Raw genomic sequence first — 27,038 nt, 5'->3', positions numbered from 1 at the left:
GTACAGTCAAAGAAAAGGCACAATCCTCTCTCGGTTTGGGGCACTTTCTGGGTTTTTAAAATGACAAATTTTGACTTGTGCTCTGTAGAAAGTCAAATATTTCTATAAAAAACTACAGTATAGGCACAGCAGTGATTGATTTAGTTGATTCTTCAAAGTTCCATTGTGTTTAATTTCATTGGTGCTTCATCCCAAATATCAGATTTTTTTCATCTTTATTTCTTACCAAAATACTCTAGAAATAGATCAGACAGACAGACATTAACATGAGAGCTTGTTTGTTCTATAGGATCTATTTCTTCTGTGGTTACAGGGACGACAATCCCTGGGTCAGGACTGTAAGGTGAGCAGCCAGGGCTGGAGTCTGTATTTTTTTTTTTTTTTTTTTTAACTTTTTGGTCTGGAACTAGCCAGGTCCCATCGCTGTCTTCCTCTTCTTCTGCATCTCTGTCCCCGCTCTCTACAGGTGAGTGTCCTCCTCTTCAGGTATTTCCTCACAGACCTTCGGCAGGTTGTCCATGGGGACGATCCAGCTGTCGTTGAACTCCCCGTTCAGCGCCACCTTCTTCTCCTGCATCTCCGGCTGCACCTCCATCACCTCCAGTGTGGGGTTGTCATGGTAACCGTTCTCCACCGTGTGCAGCTCCTCCGTCAGGTGTTGCTGTAGAGATTAAAAGCATTACCAACTGAACTTTTGAGATAGTTTTAAAAGTGAAAATATGATTTGTTCAAGTTTAAGTGCCCCATGAAACGTTTCTTTATTCTGTTACGTGAAGTCATTCTTGTTCAAACTGGGTAAAGGGTGAGAGTTGGGCCTTTATTCTGAATTTTATACCAAGGTCATATTAGATAGAGACGAAGGCTGTTAAGCCTGACAGAAGAGAAGTTTCATTAAAGATTCACTGAATTTTCAGAGACATTTTCAGAGAATAAAGTCTGGATTTTAAGACACATCAAACACTGAAAGACATGTCTCTAACAATTCACTCATGACATGCAATATTACAAGCAGTAATCTCTAAAAGAGGTATGTTTAATCTCCACATGGTGTGTTCAAGAACTTGAAATTTAAAGTAGTAGTTCCAGATTTTTAGATCATGTTTTTCTAATTTAAAAATCAAATAGCAGAGGCAGCCTGAGGCATACGTAAACTACGGGGCTGCTGATAGCCCCCGTGGCCACCAGAGGGCCCCAAAGAGAACTTTTGTGAAATATTATTGTCAATGGTAATCACACAAATATATAATATTATGCTCATGTTTCAGGCCGTTATTCTGGACTGTATATCAAGGTTATGTCAGATCAGGAGAGGAAGACTGACAGATCTGTTTGAGGAGGTATTTGTGATGTCGAGTTTTGCAGGAATTTAGACTTTTCCAAAGAATATTTTAAAAGATTTAAAGTTAGTCAAATATAATGACAAAGCAGTTACATTTACATTAACAGTTACATCTTAGGTTCAGACCCTCAGATCATACTTTAGGAACACAATATCAGACTTTCATTTATTTTTTTTTATTTTTCTTTTCATTTAATAACTTACAGATGCCTAAGGAATTTATGAATGTGATATTTTTTGATATGTTCCAATATCAAGGCAGTAATGCTACATAGATTCAAGTCAACCTGACTGATTCAAATGATCTCTGTGAACTGGAATGTAGTACACGTTTACCAGACATCCCAGTTTAAAGCTGGACATCTCGTTTTTCAGTTTTTCATCACAGTTAAACAGGCTCAGGTCTGTGAGGGTGCAAAAGCATGCGCTGCACCCTCATTTTAATATTTTGCATCACAGTTGAAATTTGAATAAGACATGCTGAATGCAAGGTGGTAGGTTGTAGAGGCTGACACGAGAGTGGAACTGCACACCTGTCTCATCCTAGTCTCACAAAAATACTCCCATCCCGTATTTTTCCCCAAATAAAAGTTGATGCACACCTTCTATTTTGGTTCATGTATGTTCCCCTGTAACACTTTCCCTCACCGCAGAGCTGTAAGTCATGTGACAGAGAGCACTGTGGTGCCTTCAGGATCAGCCTCTGTGGGACACTCTGTTGCATCTGAGGAGGAAAGTTTTCCACCTACCTGGTTCTCATTGTAGGGCTTGCGGCGGTGCGAGGCACAAACGGCGAGGATGACGATCATGATGAGCAGAGCTCCACAGGAGGCCAGGATGGCTATCAGAGTTTTGTTATCTGTAGGTTTCTTAAAGTGGAAAACAAAACAAAAATACACTGTAGATCCTGTTCGTGTGGAATTTGAACCACTAACACTGGTAATACTGATAATACCAAATTATATATAAACTCTTACCTTGATGTCTTCATAATACTGTGCTGCCAGGCTGGGATTCACTGTAAGATACATTTCACTTCATTGTTAGCAGATGCTTTATTGAAGATTCTGTTTAACTTTATTTTTAACCCAATAAATTGGTCTTTTGCAAAGGTAGGGAGGTGCTTTACCTTTGCCTTTTATTTCCACAGCATCAAACTTTGGTTGACCATTGTGGTACTCCAACATCAGGAGGCAGTCTCCATCTTGGAAATTCACCATCAGCTGCTTGCACACATTCGCCAGTTCTTTGTCCTCGTCTTTCTGAAGGTAAAAATCAACATGACTGTGAACGCCTCGTCATCTGTCATCATCTATGACAAAATAAAACCAAAACTTGATGTTTACTTGACACAAATACTCATCCCTTGTGAGACTGACATGTTTTTTTCAAATAAAGTTTTGATTTCTAAGTTAGTTTTACTAGAATGTAGAAAACAAAAATCAAATTTGTTTGTAATGTTCAGTCTGACTGACCGGTTGTTGGTTCAACCTAATATCTTAAGCTTACTGAACATTTTCTTTCAAGGTCCGTTAACTCAATTGGTTTGACTAAACTCAGTCAAAACTTTAGGCTCATTTTTCAACCAAAGTTGAATGAAATTACATTTTTAAGGGGAACCAGCTAAAATCACACATTTGTTAGAATCATTGTAAATCCCAATTCATTTATGACACAAAATTTTAGTATAAAGTGTATAAATGTCATGACATTAGTATAAATGTCCAGAACTCTCATGAAAACTTTATGTTCACTTGACACAAACATTCACCTCATATGAGACTGACATCATTTAGGTTAAGTCAACAATTTTTTTAATTTTTTTTTAATTAATTTTACTAAAATTTATGAAGCCAGTATAGCCTAATTACTTCAGGACCAATTACCACCCCATACATTATGCACTTTGAATATATTTTGATAGTTGAATGAACTGGAAAAATGGTTGGTTTCTGTATTACTTTGACATATAGTCATTTATTTTGTTCAATAAAACGAAAACTGTTTGTTCACTTAACATAACAAAAGCACAGTACTACGACAAACAGGAGTTCCAGTGTTATACTGAACACAAACATTTTTTTTAAACATAAAACTGCTGCAACTTCCTGTTTCCACCAATTTATTTTTATTGTACACACTTAACTGCTTGTGTGAAATGAAGAACTACGAACTGAGAACATTTGTGTAATGTTCATCCATGTGACTAAACACTCAATTCAATTTACAATCTTAAGCTTTTTTAACATTTTCTCAAGTTCATTTAGCTCAGTTAGTTTTACAAAACTCAAATAAGACTTTAAATTAATATTCCACCCTAAGTTCAATTAACTTACATTTTTAAGTTGAGCCATCTCAAAAGTATTTACTGTGCTTATGTAAAAGGAAATCAAATTTGTTTATGTCAGTCAGTGGAACGAAACGGTTGTTTGTTCAGCTTAATATCTTAAGCTGATTGAACGTGTCCTCTCAAGTTCAATTAACTTAACTCAACTGGGTTTTTTATTTTATTTATTTATTCATTTATTTTAACAAAACTCAAACTTTCAAGACTTTAAACTAATTATTCAACCTGCTGAATTGAGTTGAACCAGCTCAAAATTATTTACTGTGCACATTTCAAGTTTTGTGAGCTGATTACAATATGTTTTTAAGTTGATTGAACACTGTGAAGTTTACAGTGATATAAATGTATATAAACATAATAAACATCACATCACTTATTTTACTTTCTTATAAATAATTCAAGAGCTAATAAGCCCCTGACAAGCCTCTGCTAGGATCCTGTCAGAGTTTGCACCGGAAGGTCAGAGGTGACAGTTGAGGTCATATCTTCCTGCTCTGTGATGTATGGAGTATTTCTGGTGCATTATGGGACAGCACAGCTGTGTAGGCAGTCACAGACAGAGAGTGAGTATATGAAAGAGGTGTGGGAACGTAGGAAACCAGTGAAAGGCAGGAAGGGTTCCCACTAAGACACTTTTTCCACCCAGTGATTGGAATGCTTTCTTTTTTCTTTTTTTTTTAATAGTGCGCTTCACTGTTTCCTGTCCTGTTGCTGGAAACACGGAGTCTGGACGCCTCAGAGATCCACCCAGAGGCTCCTCCACTGCTGGGAAGTATTCACGTGTTTTATAACGGATGTTGAACTGAGTTAGATTCTTAACAAAAATAGCACTTTTATACCACTAACTAGTTTAAAATTCAAATTTTGCACCAAAAGTTGATGAAGGTTATGCACAGTGTTGTCATATTTTTATCCTAATATAAAGATACAAATTGATCATCAACTAAATCTTAGATATAATTGACATTTACCAGCCAGCAATTCTGCTACAAACCACTTTAGAGTGGGTGTGTTAGTGCAAGCAGCACCCTTGGTCAAACAGGCAGACAAGGTGTCACTTTAACCTTATTACTGCCTCTATTTGAAAGTACTCAGGACAACTTTGTTTTTCTACAGAAGCATATTGCTGTCACAATAAGGAAAAAACCTAACCGGTATCACATTATGACGAGAAAAGTTTATTGTTATAACGAGATGTTTTTCATGTTTTAACATGATATTTTCACATTATTATGACACAAGTAAAGTATGTTATAACAATGTACTAAATCTTGTTATAACAATGTACTAAACCTTGTTATAACAGTGTAGTAAACCTTGTTACAAAAAAGTAATTAAGCTTGCTGTAACAATGTACTAAACCTTCTAGTAACACTACACTAAATCTTGTCATAACATGAAAAGTTTCAAATTATAATGTAATTGCTTTTGATGTCACATTAAAACAAACAAAAAATATTTTTTGTTAAAAAAAATACACTGTATACCTTGTTATAATGTGAAAATAAAAGTAACTTTAAGATAATAAGTTTGTATGTGGTAATAACATGAAAATGATCTTGTTATAACAAGAATCTTCGTTCGTTATATCGTGACACTTTCTTTTCCTGACATGGCAACAATACTCTAAACTGCAGACTTGTAAAAAACCATGACTGTTTGCGTTGCTGTATTTACCAGACTGGACTAGCAGCAGTAGTACTACTTAGACAGCAGAGCTACTTCCTCCCTAGAACTTTTCAATGAACCTGGTCAGTAAGATGTTAGCAGCAAGAAAGCTCAGACAAATCCATTTCACATAGTGGAGAATTTAGCAGCTAAAGAGCCAGATATTTCCCTCGAGAGCTGGTGGAGACCAAAACAGAGCTAAAAGGAGAACGACATATTGAATTTAAATGTATCAGGTGGCCAGAAACGCCCGCAGGATGATGGGATGGTGTATGTGGGGTTGACTCAAAATAAACTGTGTGTTCATGGTTATGAAGAAACAGTTGACCCAGTGTGGCTTTTAATTGTTTTTAGAAAACAATGAAGCTCTATGGCGCAGAGGAAGAAAGTATCTGGCTTTGATACACAAACAGTATTTGTTAGATACATTCATTGTTGGTTTGAGTTTGCTCATGAGATTTGTTGGCAAAAAATAATATAGAACTCTGCCAACCTTTTCTTTTCAGAAACTCTGATACTTAAAGAGACCTGATTTGCCAGTTATGTTTCTGATTAGCACTAATCTGAATTGGTAGTTCTTACATCTACAATTTGACAACTAATAACCTCTTATATTAATTAGTTACTTTACTGCACTGCTCATAATGTAACTTCATTGCCCAGTTCAAAACATGCTAGTAGCCTACTGTTTGGTCTAAAATGACCAAAGCTAATGTGTTTTGATCTAAATGCTAGATCTAATGCAAGCTAGCATAATCACAATGACAGTGCTAAAATTCTGATGTTAACAAGGTCATGTTCACCAGTATAGCATGTTAGCATGTTTAATAATCTATTTTTGAAACTGTGTAGTAAGTATAGTAAGTAAGTCCAGGTGAAACATTATTTGGAAAATATCAAACTTCTCTGAAGTGACGTATTTCTGAGTAAACAGGATAGGCAGGTGTGACATAACTTTAGGAAGAATTTGATTTGAACGCTGAAAAGTTGGCTAACTAAAGGCTTGATTGGGCACGGCAAGTCGAATGGTTTATTTTTGACAGATGCCATGTCAATCAACATAGAGCGAATCAAGCTGGCAGGAAGTCAGACCCAGGAATGGCATAGGGAATATGGTAAATTTTCAAAATAAAAGACTGTGCAGGAAAAATCAAGGAAAAATGACCATCAAAACGGTCCGCTTCTGAAACGCTGCTGGTGGGGAAGATGGATCAAAATGGCAGAGCAGATGCAAAGTGCCTGGTGCAATCAAGGTGTCATGAGACTTATAAAAGTTGAAGACTGATTGATGGGTGGCTGTCATTTTTAAACCAACCTATACTCTTATTTATAATACTTCTGCATCCTCACACACTTATCCCCCATCTTCAGTGTTCAGTGCTGTTTATTTGCACCACTGCTGCATATATTGTTGTTTACATATTTTATCTATTATTTCTATTTTTTCTATATTGTTGCAAATAATAATATAATTCTTACATATTTTTACTTATTTATGATTTCTATTTCTATTCTTATATTTTGTATTTGCTTATATATACTTATAACTTTTAATGGGGCAACTGTAACACCAACAATTTCCCTGGGGATCAATAAAATATTGCTGATTCTGATTCTGATATTATTGGTTGACACTGGTTGAGTCAAGCCTACAGAAGTGCACGATTGGATTTTGGTATTAAAAAAAAAAAAGAAAGAAAAAGATTTTTGTATTTCTTTTTGTATATATAGTTAAATAGGTGCAAAATGTGACCAGGGATGATCTAAAAGTATTTTAAAAAAGCATTTTTCTCTCCGCTTTAATAAATTCACAAACAAAACATTTTTTAATGTTATTTACTGACTTGTGTCAATGCTGCATTATTCTCAGAGGATATAATGGTGCTATATTAAAAAAAAAACAACAATATGCCAGATTGTTCTCGCAGGATGTTGCACAATTATTTGACATCTTTAAACTACAGGAACTTTTGGGAGTAAATGTCAGTGAAGAAAGGAGTGGAAAGGGTGTGGCCCTGCCTCCCATAGACAGGACAAAAACAGAGGCTTGATGAGAGTCAGAGCAGGAACTGCGTTTATCATCACATGTATTGTTGACGTGAATAGAAACAGTCTGATGCCAGGAACAGATTTAAAGAAGCAAAACACAAAATAAAGCCAAGTCTTACCTCGGGTTTGTTGTTTAGTGAATACTGCGGGAAAAAGTCAGAGAATAGGTGTCAGTCAAAATTAATGAGTGAACTTTGAATCATTTGTGTGATACGCTCCTCTTTACACTCTGTCTCACCGAGAAATTCTTTGCCACAGGTCCTGTGTTGGTGATGGTGGTGGTGCTGGTCGTGGTGGTGGTGGTGGTGGTTTGCAGGGATGTGGTTGCTTCTTTTGAAGAAGCTGGAGGAGGTCCTGTCTTGGCTGGGGTGGAGGGGATGCTGCTGGTGGTCCCTTTGTTCACAGATGGCTCCAGGGTCTTCGATGTCGATGTCACTGTCACGAGAGTTTTCCCAGTACCTTCGACAAGAAATGATATGACGACAGTAAACATATCGTCCCCAGATAGTGAGCCAATCAGTGGTCATACATGTCTGCATATATGTCTGTAGGTATGTATGTATGTGTATGTATGTGTGTATCTGTGTATGTATGTATGTATGTATGTATGTATATATGCACATATGTGTGTGTATGTGTGTGTGTTTGTATGTGTTCTTCTAAAAAGATTAACATGTAGTTGAGAAATCAGGCCTGACAATGATGTAGCCCCCTCTGAGCCAATAAGTGAACATACATCATTAAGGTTTTGCTGGTGGCTTATAAATGTTCAAAACTTTGACCCTTAGTTTTGACCAATGGGAGCAGTTTCACGAATGCCACAAAGCTGTGCCACAATGCTTCATTACTCCAAGTGCAATCAGAAAAGGTGGTGTTGGACATGGTTGTTGTTTCAAAGTCTTGGCCCTGGATTATGTTGCTTAATTAGCCTCAAGTATTTAGGAGATTTCTGTTGTTTTACCTCCCTTGCTGTCCGCTTGGCTCGTCGTAAAAGGGTTGGTGGTGTGACTCATGGGCTGATTGCTTTGTGTGACAGCATCTGTGGAAACCATTGGGTTTTGTGTTGTCCTCACGTTGGTAGTATTCCTTGTTGGCGTGACCACGATGGTTACAGAGGTTTCAGGCTTCGGTGTTGTGGAAGTACTGGGGACTACCATTGATATCCCGCTGCTGTTAGCTGTTGCAGCTAGAGTCGTGGGCTTGGGTGGGCTGGACGTAGCACCAGGAGCAGTGGTGTCCTTCACTACAGTAGAGGGGCCACTAGAGATGGTAGTGGGAGCTGGTGCTGTGACAGTAGGTGTCTGTGATGGGTTGGTGAGCTTGTCTGTAAACTTGGATTGAGAGCTCGCTAGAACAGAAGGCACGGGGGTTGTAGACACTGGCTTTGCGGTTGTTGGTTTCTGCGTAGGTTGTTGTTTCTCAGTAGGTTGTGTAATTATATCAGTCCTGGATACGTTAACACTTGTAGCCGTAACCGCTGGCGTAGAGCTGGAAGTGGATGCAGTCGAATTTAGATCATCTGAGCTGACGTGGTGAAGTAAGAAGCCTAAGAAGGGACAAAAAACAAGATTATTATGTGCAGCACAATGCTAAATTGGTAGCAGGAAAATAAACTAATCAGATACAAGATCAAGATTACCTAAACCTGCATTACAGTCGAGATAAAATTAATACTTTTTAAATCCATTTAAATCACATCCCCAGTACATTATTTAAAAATATGCCAAAAAATCCATTTCTTTTCACTCACAAACTTTTGGTCTCCACCACCATGAAAAAAACTGTTTCTTTTATAGCTAAATGCACCATTATGTTTACCAGCTATCTGTCTGTTGTTTGGTGGTTGGCAGGTAGTTTACAGTGGATTTATAAGAGATTTTTTGCTCAAGATATGGTTGACGTTAAGAGTGAAAGTGAATCGATCGGTCCTAAAACCAAAACAATCATCTCAGAGAGGCTAACACGTTTTACAGAACTGAGCGGGACTGCAGAGTTGAGTGATGCCACTAGCGAGCAAGCAGCCGCTTTTCATATCATGTTGAGCCCCTGCTCCTGGACTTCCTGTGGGTCGGACAGCTGCACGCTCCAGCCACAGCGCTCCATCTTCTTCTCTTTCTTTATTTATAGTGACCAGGACAGGATGCTGCACACAATAAACTCAGCACCACACCCACAACCACGGCCTGTTTGGAGCGCCCCGTGAACAATCCTCGCCTGACTCCATGGCCAGAAAACAATGGCCTTACCCACCCACACTCCACCCCCACACTTTCTGACCTCCACCCACATTCAGAACAGCCACTGGATTTTCAGCAGACATGTCTGGTGACACATAACCATCAGGTACATTATGTAATCCTCACAGGACCAGAATGAAGATTTCACATGTTGGAGATTATTTATTGCAAATCACATATACGTTAGTCATTTTATAAACCAAACTGTGAATGTTTTTCTACTTCAAGGCCAATGAGAATGAAAACCAACTTGTAGAGGCTTTAAACTCACTAGTCTATACCCTGTACCACACACTTATAATGTAACTTTGAAAATAGACGTAATGTAATGTGACAAAATGTGATGGATCACCTATTTCAAGCAGATTATAAGACTATATATTTTTAAATACAGATGAATTATTAGGGTCAGGAATAAGGGAGGAAATATGGAAGCAGGAAAAATATTTCTTAGTTTGCATTTTGAGAATTAAGTTTAAATGTTAAGAATAAAGTTGAAGTCAAGGTGAAATTTTAAGAATCAAGTCAACATGCTGAGAACAAAGTTGAAATAAAGTCGAAATGTCAAGAATAAAGCTGAATTGTTGAGAATAAAGTCACCATGTTGAGAATAAAATCAAATGGTCAAGAATGAAGTCAAAACGTTGAGAATACAAAGCTGAAATGTTGAGAGTAAAGTCAATATGACCTACATAAGTCAAAAGGTTTAGAAAGCAGAATGTTGAGAATAAATTTAAAATGAAGTTGAGATGTCAAGAATAAAGTTGGATTATTGAAAGTAAAATTGGAATGTCGAGAATAAAGTTGAAGAGTCGAGAGTACAATTTAAATAAAGCTGATATGATGAGAATAATGTTGAAATGTCAAACATGAGGCTGAAATGTAGAGAATAAAGTAGAAATTTAAAAAAATAAGGCAAAAATGTTAAGAATAAAGTTGAACTGAAGCTGAATAGTCAAGAAAAAGTTGAAAAGTTGAGAATAAAGTTTTCTTCAAATGTTGAGAATAAAGTCACAATGAAGTTGAAATGTCAATAACCAAGCTGAATTGTTAAGGAGTGAATTTGAAATGTTGAGAATAAAGTTGAAATTCAAAGCAGTCATCATTATGTTGTCTCAAAGTGCAAAATAAATGTTACTCTGTATGGCTGACTCAAAGCATGTTAAGAATTTGTTGCTCAGATTTTCAATAACAAACAAAAGTTTTCTGAGAAAAAAGACTAAAGTCAAACCATTCAGGATATTCTCAGGAGTTGCACAATCCTATCATTTCCATAGCACATGAATGCAGCATTTGGACGGTGTCAGGAGTTAGCAGATAAGAGTCTGTTCTGGTCAAGTGGAGGCTGGTAGAGCCAAGCCTGTCCTGTCTCTGTAGAACGCGCACACACACACACGCGCACACACACACACACACACACACACACACACACACACACACACACACACACACACACACACACACTTATCAGCCTTCAGCCTGCTGCCATAAACACAGTTACTGAGAGAGGAAGATGTGCGCTCAGTGGAGTCCTCTGATTGAGCTGAGTGTTCTGTCTACAGTACATGAGCTGCCTGCTGCTCTGAGGTGTTTTGACAGTGTATAACATCTGCTTCATCAGGGCTCGGGGGTGTTGAGGTCTTCAACCTGACAGGGTATAAAGTTAAGGCCAAGGCATGCTGCAGCCAAATTGAATTCTGGGATTTAGTGGAATCTTTCTTCATCAACTATGTAAATATGCAATTTTTATTTGCTCAAATTTGCTTGAGTTAAGTAAACTAGTATTTATTTTCACAACAACTTTTATGAATGAATGTACTGTTCAGAGTTCAATCAACTTATTAAATTATGTTTTAAAAGAAATAGGATCCAGCATTTTAGCATACTTCCCAGCATGCATTGTGTAAGAGATGATGAAGGCTAGTATTGACTGTTGATTGTTGATTCAGCTTAATACCTAAAGTTTATTGAACGTTTCTCAAGTACAGTTGAATTAATATCAAGTTTATATGACCACAACAATTTATTTGTTTTAGATTGTCTGCCTAGACACTATTTTTTTGTTTTTACCTATTTTCATTTTTTTTTTTTTTTCACATTTAAAGTGTTTTAATATAATAACTGGACCCAGTAATAAGCTGTTTTTACTGTTTTTAAGTGCAGGATGTTGATAAGGATGGAGTTTTCCCTTGTACATGGAACTGGAAACATTTCTAACATTACATCATTATAATGGAAATGTATCATGAGTCCAGTGCATTTTTCCATTATCTTCAATTCCGTCTATTTATTGCTTTATTTTCCCCCCAAGATGCCTTCAAAATCATTCTGTCATCTTCTCCATCCGTCTCTCCTGCTCTCCCTCCCCCAGGTGTGGCGTCTTGTTCGGCGTGACCTCCGCTGACCCGAGCTGTCACTGACGCATCTGTTTCTTTGCGGGCGACAGCGCCCGCTGATCCCGCTGTTATCAGTACCAAGGCTGTTTTTACCTCACCCACACATTCCTCACCACACAGCCTCTGGGAAAACACACACATGCACACACACACACACACACACACACACACACACACACACACACACACACACACACCACCTGTAGTCTGTCAAATACACTTGCACCACCTCCATCACAACACAACACAACGTACACCTTTTTGTCCTGTTTGTTGCTTCTAAAGAGATTTACTTTACTAGTTACTTTCAATAACTTAGTAACTTTAATAACATCACTCTTCTATGACATCCAGGTCTAAATGCATTATAAACATACTGCATTATAATTTGCTTATAGCACTGTTTAATTGTAGTTATAACACTCATAAATATCTATAATGCTTTATAACAATATTCATAACACATTATAACGCATTTTATAATGACTCATAGGATGAAGGGTCTTACTTGAGTTCATAATTGCAATTTGTGTGTTATACTTATATACTTATGAAAACAAGAATTTGTCAGGAGTATTGCTATAAAGCATTATAAATACAGTTAACTAGTTTTTATTTTTATAGTCAATCTAGATTATTACACTTTATTAGTATAAACTGAAATGTTGAGAATAAACTCAAAATGCTAAGAATAACATTAAAATTTTGACTTAGAAGAATAGTAATTTGTTATGATTATTGCTATGAAGCATTATAAATATTCATCAGCGTGTATATAACCATAATTAGTAAATTTAAGAGAATTAAGAAGTCAAATTCAAATTTTACTTCATTTCCAATCCTACAGTTTTTGAAAAACTTTCTCCTGAGCTGTTCTACCAGTTTATGACCTGTGTGACCTCAGTCTGCTCATCGCCTCCATCAGTCTGCAGCTCAGTCCTGCCAGCTGACCGTCCTTCACTGTAGACACTGTAATACTGTCCTGTTGTTATGCTGTTTGTCTCAGGGTGTGTGACCTGTTCTGCTGGACTGTGTGACTGAGGGTCAGACAGCGGAGGGTGTGAGAACTGACCTGCTGTCCTTTCCCTGGCTCTTCCTTCTACTTCTTGGCTCACGTCTGTGACAGGAAACTTCTCTGTTGATTTGGGCTCGTGTGTGACTTCTAATTTAACCATATCCCTTTACTAAATGGACTGAGGTTGGTATCCTGCCAGTTACTGCTCTCACTTGGGTTTCGGTATACATTATTATTAGTGCCATAGGTTTGTCCACAGCATTTGACCTATCCTAACTAAGCCAACTTCAATTCTGAGACCATTACCTCACTTACATGCAGTGGCCGCAGTGTTTCTAATACCTAACATGCATATCTTTGTGTCAAGAAAAGTGTACCACAACGTCACCATTTAAGATTGTGCATGTGCAGGTGATAGACCAATCCTTCCCATATTAAATGAAAAATGCCCTTTTTTACCTTTTTAGATCACATCCCTCATCGTCACATGTTTAACAATATATACCAAAAAAAACGTATTCGTATTTTATATCGTACCAATCATGTTTCCTTCCTGTAAAAAAAAATATAATGTGTACAACATGACACAAAAAGTAGATACTGTCAAAATGCCACTTCATCTGTGCTCTGTGGAGTCAGCTGACCTTTGTTGTCATGGCGAATTTTGTTGTGTTTAACATTGTTTGGTTCAGTTTAGGAACATACATGATGTATGTAAGTATGTGGCATAAGTTAACTACATTATGTACCTGATGTTAGCGTACATGACGTTAGCATAAATGATGTTAGCGTACATGACGTTGCACACTTGATATTATGTACATAATGCAGGTAACGCTTGTTAAAAGCAAGTATAAGTTAAAATAAGTTAAGCTTGACTTTTGGTTTTTCATGGACACAAACAATGGTCCTTGTTTGACCCATACATCCACCCAGGCTCCTCCAGGCGTGGACTTGGTGGCCACTTTATATACTACGTCATCTGACATTTTTTTCAGTGTGACATCTCCTCATAAAATGACTCTGCACAATATCGGTGTATACAAACAAAATGGTGTGAAATGATGTGTGAAAAGAATAAAAAAGACTTAACAATAAGACTGTCCTCTCATTCATACGGCATTTGGTGAGACCAAGTTTCTATAGGTGGTGCTTTATTCTGCGTCTTCTGGCCGAATGTTGGTAAAAAAAAAAAGTTTCCACTTGTACTGCTGATGTTCACACAAGCAGTATTTACAGAAATGGCTAACCATGGTACAGTGTGGCCAAAATGTCCATTTGACATTATCAGTTCTTCCTCTGTTTATTCTTCTGTAATCAGAAGCCTAAAACACATTTCTTCCTGTGTGGGAGAGAATTTGCCTGAGAGACAGCTACCAGGCAACAAGTGTTTATGACAACAGATGTCAAATCTGTCACAGACTGTCTTTAGGTTGAAACACAGTCGTGTTACGTAAATCAGAGACAGACAGAAGCAAAACTGAACGTCTGTTTATCAAGGCAAATGACATGTAATTGCAGTATTTTCAGCTGAGGGAATACGTATGGTGCTTTCATCTTTAGCCCAAAGGTAAGTGTGACATATGGGGGGCAATCTGTGCCACTTAAAGCTGCTCTAATCTCTATGTTTATATGAACAACTTTTCTGTTTTGATTCAATCTAACTTCATTTAGTGATTAAAGGGACAGATATTTTTCTCAGGAGTTGGTGGAGACCAACAACAGAGCTAAAAGGAGAGTGAATAATGCTTATGATCAGCAGGTGGACACCAACACAATTTCAAATGGATGCTAACATTGCTCTGAGCCAAGAGTTGCTTATTTACACAACCAGGACGCAAACATGTTAAGCAAAACAACTACGATGTAATAGTATGTCAGATGTGTTTAAAGCTTATTGTGCCGCCACAGAAATGATTCATTCTGCCTTAGTGTCCAACAACCTATGGAAGAGTATTAGTGCCAGGAGTAAGGAAGAAAATAGAGTTAATTTCAGTTTTGCAGTTTGAAATGTCAAGAATTAAGTCAGACTTTCAATATTAGTTGCAGGCATAAGAAAAAATAAACCAGAGGATTAAGTTTTGTTGTTTGCGTGTTATTTTGCATTTTGAGAATAAAGTTGAAAAGTTAATAATAAAGATTTATTCATGATATTTCGACTTTATTCTCAAAATGCAAAATAGAAATATTTCCTCCTCCTCTGTTTGTTTGTCTGGCCCTAATATTAACTAATATTATTACAAAAATTACAATTATTGGACAAAACAATTAATGTATGAGAAAACTATTTGACTGATGATTTTTATCAATGAATGTATACTTTTCAACCTTTATTTTTTCATGCTTGTTTGAGTGGGTTGAAATAGTATTAAAAACAAAAAAAGTGATAAAAATAGACTAATGGAACCATTCATTTAAAAAGTAGCTGATATTTCTAAGTTGATTTATTAATCGAATTCAGTATTTTATGGCACAAACCTGCCTTCACAGAGAGCAAAAAGTCTACAGATCTCATGACGAAATTAACTTTTGTGCCAAAAGTATAGCATGTCCTCAGATTTGTCTGTCCCCATTGACCTGCTACACCTCTGATGCAGCTCCTATAGTGACCCCGTGGAGCGTGACGGTGTTTTATCTTGTATTCACTGAGACTAAGTGGAGGTTCAGAGGAGGTCAGAGGGTGCTCCCTGTCTCCGTGCCCTCCCTTCAGGAGGTCCTGCTGTTTGGTTCCAGCGGGCGTCAACCCCATCCTGTTCAGTGTGAGAACCACCATCCGGACACATTAAAGGAGAATGACGGCGAAGCCGGAGGGTGGAGACCGGCTGAATTGTCTTCCCTTTCCCGGCTGCCATGTTGTAAATAAATGTCCCCATGAACCAGGCCCCACACACACTGAAACATGGAGAGGACAGAGGGGACAGTTTTATTGCTCTCTGTCTGAGCAAACACTATTGATATGGTTCTATCATCTGTTCCATTCAGCCACAAGAGCATCAGTGAGGTCCAGCACTGATGTGTCCGCCTTACAGTTCCAGGTAATCTCGAAGGTATTGGACGGGGTTGAGGTCAGGACTCGAGGCAGTCCAGCCAAATTCTTCCACATCAAATTGGAAAAACTGTTTTCTGTGAACTTGGCTTTGTGCAGAGACACATTGTCTTGCTGAAACAGGAAGGGGACAAACCCAAATTCTCCAAAGGAGCTCAGGAGGCTATTACCTAGCTTAGCATAAAAACCGAAACAGTTCACCTTGCTCTCTCCAAACTTTAAAAATCTGCCAACCAACACTTTCTCACTGATTTATGTTGTATGACGATATTTTATTTCTATACAAACAGAAATGTAGAAGTGATCTTTTGTGATTCTAAGAGGAGTTGAGTGCTTTAATTAACTGAATGTTAGCAACCAACTTTTTTTCCACGCACCCACCCAGCACTTGTGACTTGCATTGCTGCTACACACTTTGGATAAATTCACACTCAGTCCTGCATGAGGTCAGGCACCAACAGTTGTGCGATGGATAAAAAAGGACCTAAGTGCGGGTGAGAAGATTTTTCCCACCTGTGTAACTCAGAAATAAAATTGACTGTATGGTATTTTAACACCTAAATCAGCTAATACTATCAATCCTAAAAAAAAAAAAAAAACACCAGGACTCGCTTTCACACAAGACACAAAACACTAGTCTCAATAATGTAAATCATTAAATTTTAGGGTGAAGACTTGGTTTGAGTAGTGGTTAGGGTGCGGATCTGCAACCTGCAGCTCCGGAGCTGAATGCGGCTCTTTAGCTCCTCTCCAGTGGCTCCCTGTGATTTAACAATTGAATTTATCATTGTTGTAAGTATGAAGTTTCAAGGCAATGTACTGCAGTAGATTATTGAGCTTCGAGCCCAACTCAAATTCTTAAGTTTTAAAAAAGTTTTACCAACTACTAATCTTATTTACTTTTCTTCTTTAGATAAACTTAAATCATTGAGTTTTAGTTTTAGATTGTATTTAAAAAAATTGAAATACAATTTTTTTGAGTTTCTAAGACTCAAAATTCAAGTTTATCTAAAGAGGAATAGGAAATTATCTCAACTAAAGATTAAGTCATTTCAACTATTGTTTTTTACAGCTTAAAGTGATAATTTGCCAACAGTAAACATATGTGGCCCATACACCAAATTTTTAAAGGGATAGTTCACCCAAAAATGAAAATTCAGTCATTATCTACTCACACTCATGCCGACTGAGGGTCGAGGTTATTGCTTTAATCCATAAAACACTACTGGAGTTTCACAGGAAAACAGCATCGCAGAATCTCCCAAAAGTGAAAGTGAATGGTGGCCAGTTTTTAAACATAAAAACAACTGGGGAAAAAAGAAAGAAAGAAAGAAACGCCTCCATAGAGGCTAATAGTTGCATCTCCAGACAGTATTATTTTCTTTCTTTCTTATTTGGCCAAAAATGGCTCTTTTGGTCATAAAGGTTGCAGATCCCTGGGTTAGGGTAAGGGTAAGTCTCAAGGAAATGAATGCAAGTCAATGTTATGTCCTCTGAAGTGATGGAAACACAACTGTGTGTGTGTGTGTGTGCCAGTTATCCAGCCAGTTATCCGCCTGGCTTGCCAGGCCCTGACTGTAACCCCGGATTGATGTGCGTCTGAGCGTGAACATGCACTGTGCGCGCCAAACGGAGAAGAGTAAATAAATAAATGTAGCTGTCGCTCCAAAGCCCCGGAGGGACAAAGCTGCCCCGTTAGCTTGGTGACAGCCCACACAAAGGCCCCTCCGACCCCACGTGCGGCCATGCAAGCATGGACTACTCCCTCACTGCAGACCCCTGCTGCAGACAGGGCCTTTTAGGACTCAGCTGCCCCCATCCTTGTCCCATTGAGAGAGGTAATTCAGCCCCCTGAGACAGAGGGGGTCGGAGGGGGTCGGAGGGGGTGAGGAACGGGAAGGGACGGGTCTTTGCTTTACATTGTGCGCTGCAGTGAAGGGAGGTGAGAGGCTGTGAATGTAAAAACACTCGGCCGGAATAAAAGAGAGACAAGTGAAAGGGAGGAGAGAGGGAGGGGGGGTGAGAGCAGAGAAAGTGAAGAGGGGTGTGAGACGCTGTAAATCTAACGGCCACATGGAAATGACTGACCACACACACACACACACACACATACAAAATAACACTCCCTTGTACACATTATTCACAAACAACACACTCCCCATCCTTGGAAACCAGACTGGTATGTGTGTTTATACGAGCTGTGGGGTGCGCTAATGGTAAAAGTTCAATGTTAGAGCTCCATCTCCCCCAACCCACCCACCCTGATTACACACACAAGCTTAGACACTCCTCCACTAGTGCTAAAATATGCTACTTAGCTACTTTCCAACTCTAATACATGCCTTTTAGCTACTTTTCTACACTTAAATATGCTTTTTGTCTGCTTTCCTACTTTAAAATATCCTACTTAGTTACTTTCCTACTCTAAAATATGCTCCTTAACTACTTTTCTACTCCAAACTATGCTACTTAACTACTTTCAAACTCTAATATATGCTATTTAGGAAATGTAGCAACACATATTTTAGAGACAAAGATGAAAATGGTTAATACTGTATTAGCATGGCTACTAAACTACTTGGTTATGTCAAAACATCAACTAGTTACTGCACAGTCTTGTTAGTTACTATGTTGTTGCGTAAAGTAAAGTAGAGGTGTAGTCCACAGTAAGTATACTGTATATACTTGATGGACAACTGAGTAAGATTAAAAATTCCTATGCATTTACACAGGACATGATACAAAAACTTTAGCAGTAAAAGCAGTAAATTCCATGGTGATCAAGGGAATCATGGGAATCAAAAACTTTTTGAGAAACACCTGCAATATAACATACTGAAAAAAATAGAGGAAAACTATGTGTTTGAAAGGACCTACCACGAAAGGTCAGAGACAAAATGTGAGTTTTTTTGGCACTCAGTGTGTTGGCATGTTTTGTGTCACACACACACACACACACACACACACACACACACACACACAGCTAATGGAGCAGCAGCCGTTTTGTGTTTTCCTAAAACCTGACACGTGAGGGGAGTTCGCACAAAGTGATGAGGCAGATGAAAAGAGTGCTGAGAAAGAGAGGAGGAAAAGATGAAGGGAGGAGAGGAATGAGGAGGCTCTGGACGAGGAGGAGGAGGAGGTCCATGACGGTACCAGCCGCAGGCCTGATTAATGGACACCTGGGTGTGCGGCGTGGCATGTCGGGTGGAGGGAGGGAGTGCGAGGTTACAGTAGAGGTGAAGGCGAGTGGCTCTTTATCTGGAGCATCGGACAGTGATGAAACGCTCGGCTTTACAGAGAGCTGAGGTTCCTCCCTGAAGTTAAAAAAAAAAAAAAACCCTGCATCCACATGCCAGCCGTGCCTGGCCTTTAAAATCAAGATCCGCTGCATCTGGATGGCATGCACGCTGCCTAAAAAGGATGACTCTGACCTTCAGGAGTCCCTGAGGGAGGTCAGGAATTTAACTTGCAAAAATTATTCCGTTTCTAAGGTTTTTGAAAGTAGGAAAATAAATAATAAATGACAATTTCTTTGCAAATTCGGCCAACTACCAGTTTAATTTTGACATCCTCTGGAGTGCACATACCCTGGAGAAAGATAATTGACTGTTGAGTTTCATTCCCAGGTCATCAAATACTGATGCTTTGGGTTGGTGGCTTGGACCAAACCCAAGTCAGTCTAGACCAGAAGCATCAGATTCATATCATGTCACCAGCAGAAAAAAAATTGAATTTGATGACCTTTGAATAACAATCAACAATTACATAACTCAAAATCATTTTGAAGGGACTGCACCTTTAAGAGGTTTTTTTTTTTGTAATTATTATTTGTCAAAAATATACAGACATATGTCATGAAAAGATATGGTTAGGTTGGTCTTGCCTTACAAGAAATACTATATATCAGATATTGGAGGGTCCTTGAATGCACCAACCTGTTACTGTTGTCAAAACGGTCCCTAATTGCAGTTCAAAAGTGACTAACTGCAGTGACTAAAAGTGACAAAATTTGAAGGCAACAAACTTCGTTTTGACTTCGTAAGGTTTTGACTTTTAACTAACAGCCATCTAGACTTCACTTAAGTTTTGAAATAAGCACTGTAAAGTTTTGCCAACCTATAATTTTTTGTTGACTTAGTTTATTTTACCCCTTTAGCAAAGTGTTTGCTAAAACTCAAAGAATCAAACTTTTGTAAAGAAGAAAAGTAAATAACATCAACAAAAGGCTATAGGTTAGCAAAACTTTTTAAAAAGTTTATTTCAGTTACGTGAACTGTCCATTGGACATTTAGTCAACTCATTATTTCATTACAACACTGAACTCATGATTATTGGTTCTAAGAGTCATGACTGAACAATTTTAGTTGACCTGACTTGAAAATTGTTTTTCCTGTGTTCGACAACAACAAACAACAACAAGAGACTTGTTAGCAACAAGTTAACAGAACACCCTCACATTGTAATAAATCACAGCTCAGGATTCAAAGTTGTCAAGACTGGCTCAAAGTCTCAAATTGACTTTCATGATTTTCAAAATAAAACAAAATAAAATAAAATTGCTCCGTGGAAAAGAGAAAAATCTATTCTAAAAACTGACGGCTTTGAAAATAGATCATAATTAAATTGCTAAAATACGCAAAATGAGAATAGTCCCGTAGTCCTAAAGCTGGAACATTATCTTCAAAATGGTAAAATCTATCCATCTCTTGGTCAAAACAGCTCTACTCCACATCTGTTGTCCTCTAGCTGGATGGCGGCCGAGTGGGTGCGAGGGTGGCCCAATGCCGCCACACCCTCCTTGGGAACTGGGATGTTGATAAAGATTTTTCCCATCCATTGTTCTGTCCCATGTACGCCAGCCAGCGCAGACACCAGACGAGTGTGCCAAGCAGGCAGCGTCTCCCCGGCCGGGCCGCTGGTCTCCAGACAGACCAGGAACCCCGACCGCCTGTTATCTTGTAGGAAACGGACAAGTCGTGAACCCACAAATGATCGAGACAGATGGTCTGCGTGGAGGTTAGGAAGTCCTGGAGAGGACTGATAACTGATGATACCAATGTCTTCCTATAGTCCAGGACCAAAAGGATTTATTTAAACACCAAAGCTACAAATTTAGAATCTTTCATCTGGGCTTACTGACTGTGTTTTTGTTGCATGTCACCTCACCTATCCATTTTCAGATGCTACTAGCTAATCAGAAGCAGAAGCAGAGATACATGTTCATTCTACCTGCAGAAAGCACGAGACCAATCTGATTCATTTGTATCGAAACAATGAGCACTGTGAAGAGTCGGAGAATTTCACTACGGCACCAAACATTTTGTCCCAAGAACGACCACAAAACTTCACAACAACTTCTTCTGCGAAACCAACAACACAGCTGTGGGTTTTGGAATCAGCGTTGTCTTCTCAACTTCAAGAATGATTTCAGCTGGTGTCCTGGTGGAGCATTTGTCCCATGTACTGAGGCTGTGAGTCCTGCCTGTGGCCCTTTGCTGCATGTCATTCCCCCACTCTCTCTCCCCCTTTCCTGTCATATCTTTAGCTGTCCTATCAATTAAAGGCATAAACCACAGTTCAACAACAATGGATGGAACAATAACACACAGAAAAGACGATTCCTTCATGCAGCCATGAGTGCATATGACACACAACAAATGTGATATGATGAAAAATTTGGAAACAAGATGAACAACAACAACATAACAAAACACCTAACACGATGCAAAAGACAGTACAAGACAATTAAGATGTACCAAGATGTAAAACATGTAAAACATGTAGAAAGACCTAACCAGACAAAAAAGATGTAAAGACTGTAACAAGACTTTAAAAACCTAACAAGACATAAAAGATGTAACAAGATGACAGCAATGTAAAAGACAAAAAACAATGTAACAAAACAAAAGAAGCAAAGGACAAAACAAGACAAAAAAGAAGTAAAAACACGCAAAAGATTAAAAGGACATAACAAGACAAAAAAGGCGTAAAAGATGTAACAAGATTTTAAAAACCTATCAAGAGGCAAAAGACGTAACAAGATGTGAAAGATGTAACAAGACAAAAAAGAAGTAAAAGATGTAACAAGACTTTGAAGACCTAACAAGATGCAAAAGACGTAACAAGACGAAAACAACATAATAGGACGTAACAAGATGTAAAAGACGTGGCAAGACAAAAAAAAACATAAAAGATGTGATGACTTTAAAGACTTAACAAGATGTAAAAAACATAAAAGGGCGTAACAGGATGAAAACAACATAAAAGACGTAATGAACAAGCCTGTACTTTTTCACTTTTACTTGAATAAAGAAGTAAAATCAGCAGTTTTTTTTAATGCAAGTATCTGTACTTGCACTTGAGTACAGAATGTGTGTACCTCTGCATGTGTAGGCCTTCACCCTGTTTGTGATAACAGGGTGTTAAACACACAGACGCAGATGCACGTTCACACGCACAAAAATGTGTCAGGCTTTTATTTTTAGAAAAAAGTGCTGACAGCCTTCAGACTGGGTTTTGGGACTGTTTTTTTTCACACGCTCAAAAAATAAAAGCCTCCCGTCTGAAACCACCTACAGTAGTGGTGAGAGAGAGGCAGGTGCATAATTAAAGAAAAACACTTTGGTCGCCTCTCTGCCAGGGAGGGAGGTCAGGGTGCACTTCATTATTCAGCCTCCTTCTGTCCTCACACACAGCCATTGGAAGGACTCTCTGTGCGTGTCTGTGCATTTGGAGGACGGGGAGAATTGGGGAGTCCTTAACTGTGGGATTGTGGGGGTGGGGGGGTTGCAGGGGCAGATGTTTCATACAGATTTCATACAGTCCACACAGCAACAGTGGGAATGTGCGCTTCTCAAACAGATCAACAGTAACATAGAGAAAAAAAAAGCAGGGGAGCTGTTCAATGGATTCTCAATTTGTGCACAAATTAAAGCACCACAAAAACAAGAAGAGGACAAAAAGACAAAAAGACTTGGACTGCAGAAACCCTGCATGGTTGAGGAGTCTCAAGTTTGGCATCCTTCCTCATGCAGCATCAACTGATCCTTTTCAATGTTCTCTTTGCTTCTTACAGTCTTTGATTTGTCCACAAATTGAATAAAAAAAAGTCTGACTTTATTCACTATGAGATGCACTAACTCTTATATTACTATGTCCATGTCAGACAACTATCGCACAGCCAAGGATGATTATTTTATATTTTGCATTTTGAGAATTAAGCCAAACCATCAAATACAAAGTCAAAAATGAAATGTCATAAATAAAATCGAAATGTTGAGAACAAATACCATTTCAACTTTCTTTATCAACTTTATTGTTGACTTTTATTGTCAGCATTTCAACTTAATTGCTTATATTTTGACTTGATTCTCGACATTCAACTTTATTTTCAACATTTTCACTCTTCACTATTTTTGACATGTTGATTATATTTTCAACATCTCGACTTTATTCTTGACATTTCTACTTTATTTTCAACATTTTCACTTGATTTTTGACACACTGATTCTATTTTCGACTTTAATCTCGACATTTCGACTTCATGTACAACATTTTGACTTTATTTTTGACATTTTAACATTTTTGAAAAAGAAGAAAGAAAGAAAAGAAAAGAAAAACTTCCCTCTCACGCCTGGTCCTAATACTCTTCCACAGAATCTAGCCTAACCAAATATGACGTAATTTTACATTATACGGGAAAAAGTAGGAAACTATTCTGCCTCTAATACTGTGAATTATGTTTAGGTAAATTTACTCTCCATTCAGTGGTGGAATATAATTAAGTACATTTACTAGAGTACTTGAGTACAGTTACCTGTATATACCTGTGTATATTTGACAGCCATACTTAATAGACATATCTTAAACTAGTGTGTTATAACTAGGCTACAAGAGGAGTAAAAAATATAAAGAAAATATATTTTACAAAGTTTCTTTCACCTTTTTTTTTATTGTGGAGGACTGCATAAGTTCACCTCTCAAGGGCTCTAAAAGTCCCTGAGATGATACAGTCTGAGTAGAAAAAACTCTCCTTGTAACTCTTGTCCTGAGGGGTCCTCAGCAGACCAGACCCACCAAACCAGAAGAATGGGAACCAGCGACTACAGGATTAAACTACCCAACAAAAGTAGTTGTCCAGCAGCTACATGATGAAATGCTGCTTACACTCTGATGCACCTGCAGCCCAACAATACAATGACACAACAGGCAGGAGCCACTCAGTTCTATAATGACATTTATCCTTCTCAAGTACTGAACAATTCTGAGCTACTTAAATATGTCAGTTTTACACTCCTTCATACTTATACTCTGCTATAATATATACTCCACTATATTCATTTTGCAGCAGTAGTTACTTTTCAGATTAAAATTTTATATTCAAAATGCATTCTTATAAATTACCCAGTTGTGGAAGAAGTACTTAGATCCTTTACTTAAGTACAAGTTGCAATACTACAGTGCAAAAATACACAAAATATATAAATAAGTGCTAAAAGTAAAATGACTCATTATACAATTTATCTAAAGCTTTAAAATAACTGTAGTGGAGTAAAACATTCAATATTAGCCTCCAAAATATAGTGAGAAGAGCAGTAATTGAGTAAATGTACTTAGTTACATTCCACCACTGAGATTACCAAACAGTAAAAAGTATTTTAAATGAGGTTGACCTCCACCAGCTGCAAAACTGAAATGCATATACTTAAAAATAGATCCCTCATTGTATTAAAAATATTCAAATTTAATATCCAGTACAGGGGCCAGCAAGTATTCTGACTCTGATACTTCTGTATAAGACTCCTGTACTTTTACTACTTTTGAATGAAGGACGATAACATGTAATTTAATGGAGAATGTTTTCTGTATAAAGGATTTTAATACTTCTCTGCAAGTAATGTAATGAGCACTTTTACTGTTAAACCTTCAGGCAGCCACATTATACTTCTGCTTATTGTTTGACAGTGGTGAAAGTAAATAATTACAAATACTCATGTTACTGTCATTACGTAGCTTTTTTTGAGGGTACTTGTATTTTGAGGGGTATATATTCAAGCTGCATACACCACCTAATCCAGTTCATATGTATTTTTGTAGCCAGGTGATCTGATCACAAACAGGCCAATGAAACCAGGACATATGGAGCATGGATGTTAATGATCAGTCATTAATCAATTAATTGCCATTGAGAATTTATCCAGTTGAAATGTATTCATGAGTATTTAATCAATGGTCTAGAAATAACAGTAACTGCACACATTGTTTTGTCTGGTGGAGCCTTTTGTTACCTGAGGAAACTTAAACTTTAAGTCAGAAAAAGAGTGAGAAAAAAATAACAAACATGTTTTGTATCTTAGAAATTATTAATGATCAATCAATTGTCAGCATTTTCAGCTATTTGGGAAGGAAAATGTGCAGCGCTTGGAGAGGTGAGTGTGAGCGCTGAGCAGAACAGAGTTTGAGGTCATTTAGTATGGAAATTTGGAGAAACACCTTTGATTGAACAGCTGCTGCTGAAAATGTTTTCAGGACTCTTTCCACCAAGTATATAGTGGAGTCAACTAATCTTTTCTCATTAACTTAACATAAATATACAAATGTTATTTATTCAAGTTAATTAAACTTAAAATTTCTAGTATTTATTTAACTTGAAATGATGAGTTGAGTGAATGCACTGCGCAGAGTTCTTAAAAAGTTCTTTCAAAGTTTTTAAAGAAACATCCTAAGGATATTAGTAGACTTCCCAGCATGCATTGTTTTAGATTTAAGACTCTGATAAGACCTTATTTTTGTAGTTTGAAGAGAACATGATAGAAACTGTGTCTACATATTAAGATAAGTCTAAATCGACTCTTCAAACTGAGGAAATATGACATTTAATAACATTTGTTTGTAATGTTTTAAAGTTGTTGGCTCAACTTAATCTGTTATTGAACATGTTTTCTCAAGTAAAACTGAATTCTTATTAAATTTATTTGAACTGAACAGTTTGTTTTTAATCAATAAGAAATTTCTTCAACTTGTCTTCTTAAATTCAGTCAACTTAAAAAGAACACTAACTATTTTAGAGTTGAAACAATAATCTATTTTTACAGTTTGCTATTTGAAACATAATTTTTACTTACAATGGAACAGTTTACATTACGTCATTGTCACTTTTACTTTTTTTAGTTTAAGATTTGAAAGCTTTTTTACATCTGTGATTTAAAAAGTCTTGATTTTTCTCATGGTTTCCTGCGCGCACCTGTTGCTGCATCTCAGCCAGCGCTCACATATTTCTCCCTTCAGAGCACCAGTACACTCTGCAGCTTGAAAGTGATGCTGCTGCACGAAGACACTTTCACTCCTCTTAACAGCCACAGACATCCTATACCGTATTTTAAAGGCATTCTGCACAACTACCAGAAAGGAAACACCATGTCCCATCAAAATAAAAGCACAGACCCATACAGTCATACTAACTCAGTCTGTCTCTGAACCTTCCCAGGTGTAGATGCATTAAATTGTACTCACTGAGAGAAAGCAGCAGCCACGTGATCCTGATAGTCGCTCTCATCCTGTTTCTTCTCGTGTCTTCTCCCAGATGGATATTTATCCTTCATGCAGCGCTGCGCTACAATCCTTCACTTTAGATCTGGAGACGTTTCAGTGATGAGAAACCAGAGCCTGACGCCGTCCTGTCACGCCTTTCTGCTTGAATTTGTATCTCAAGTAAATGATCTCTCCCAATGTATTGTTCACTTTCTTTTTCTTCTTCTTCTAAACTGAAAGCCAAGAATGCTTTTGTCTGTCTCCGCTGCTGCTCTCTGTGCAGAGTTGGGGATTTGAGGGGGAAGAGTGTTTCTGCGTCTCCTTGGCTGTACCGTTGTCCCTCAGTGTGTCTCTGTCTCTCCCTCTTGCTGCTGTATTGTGCTCAGTCAGTCAGTCCTCTCAGTGTTT

The 27,038-nt window shown here is 37.8% G+C and overlaps 1 protein-coding gene across 1 annotated transcript; it reads right to left on the bottom strand.

The window, feature by feature from the left end:
- Positions 1 to 434: 434 nt before the first annotated feature.
- Positions 435 to 27,038, bottom strand: podxl (podocalyxin-like). Its single transcript, XM_084711501.1, has 9 exons — positions 26,613 to 27,038; positions 8,866 to 8,949; positions 8,365 to 8,751; positions 7,642 to 7,862; positions 7,523 to 7,546; positions 2,469 to 2,601; positions 2,317 to 2,357; positions 2,089 to 2,208; positions 435 to 661 (listed from the first exon to the last, which is right to left on the bottom strand). Exons 1-9 carry the CDS (start codon positions 26,653 to 26,655, stop codon positions 461 to 463), a joined length of 1,254 nt encoding a protein of 417 aa, XP_084567627.1. The 5' UTR covers positions 26,656 to 27,038; the 3' UTR covers positions 435 to 460.

This window comes from Lutjanus erythropterus, chromosome 22 (genome assembly GCF_056507025.1).
Source record: "Lutjanus erythropterus isolate fLutEry1 chromosome 22, fLutEry1.hap2, whole genome shotgun sequence".
Lineage (NCBI taxonomy): Eukaryota > Metazoa > Chordata > Actinopteri > Lutjaniformes > Lutjanidae > Lutjanus > Lutjanus erythropterus.
Note: the sequence above shows the minus strand (reverse complement) of the source record. Positions and strands in the feature narration are given on the sequence as shown.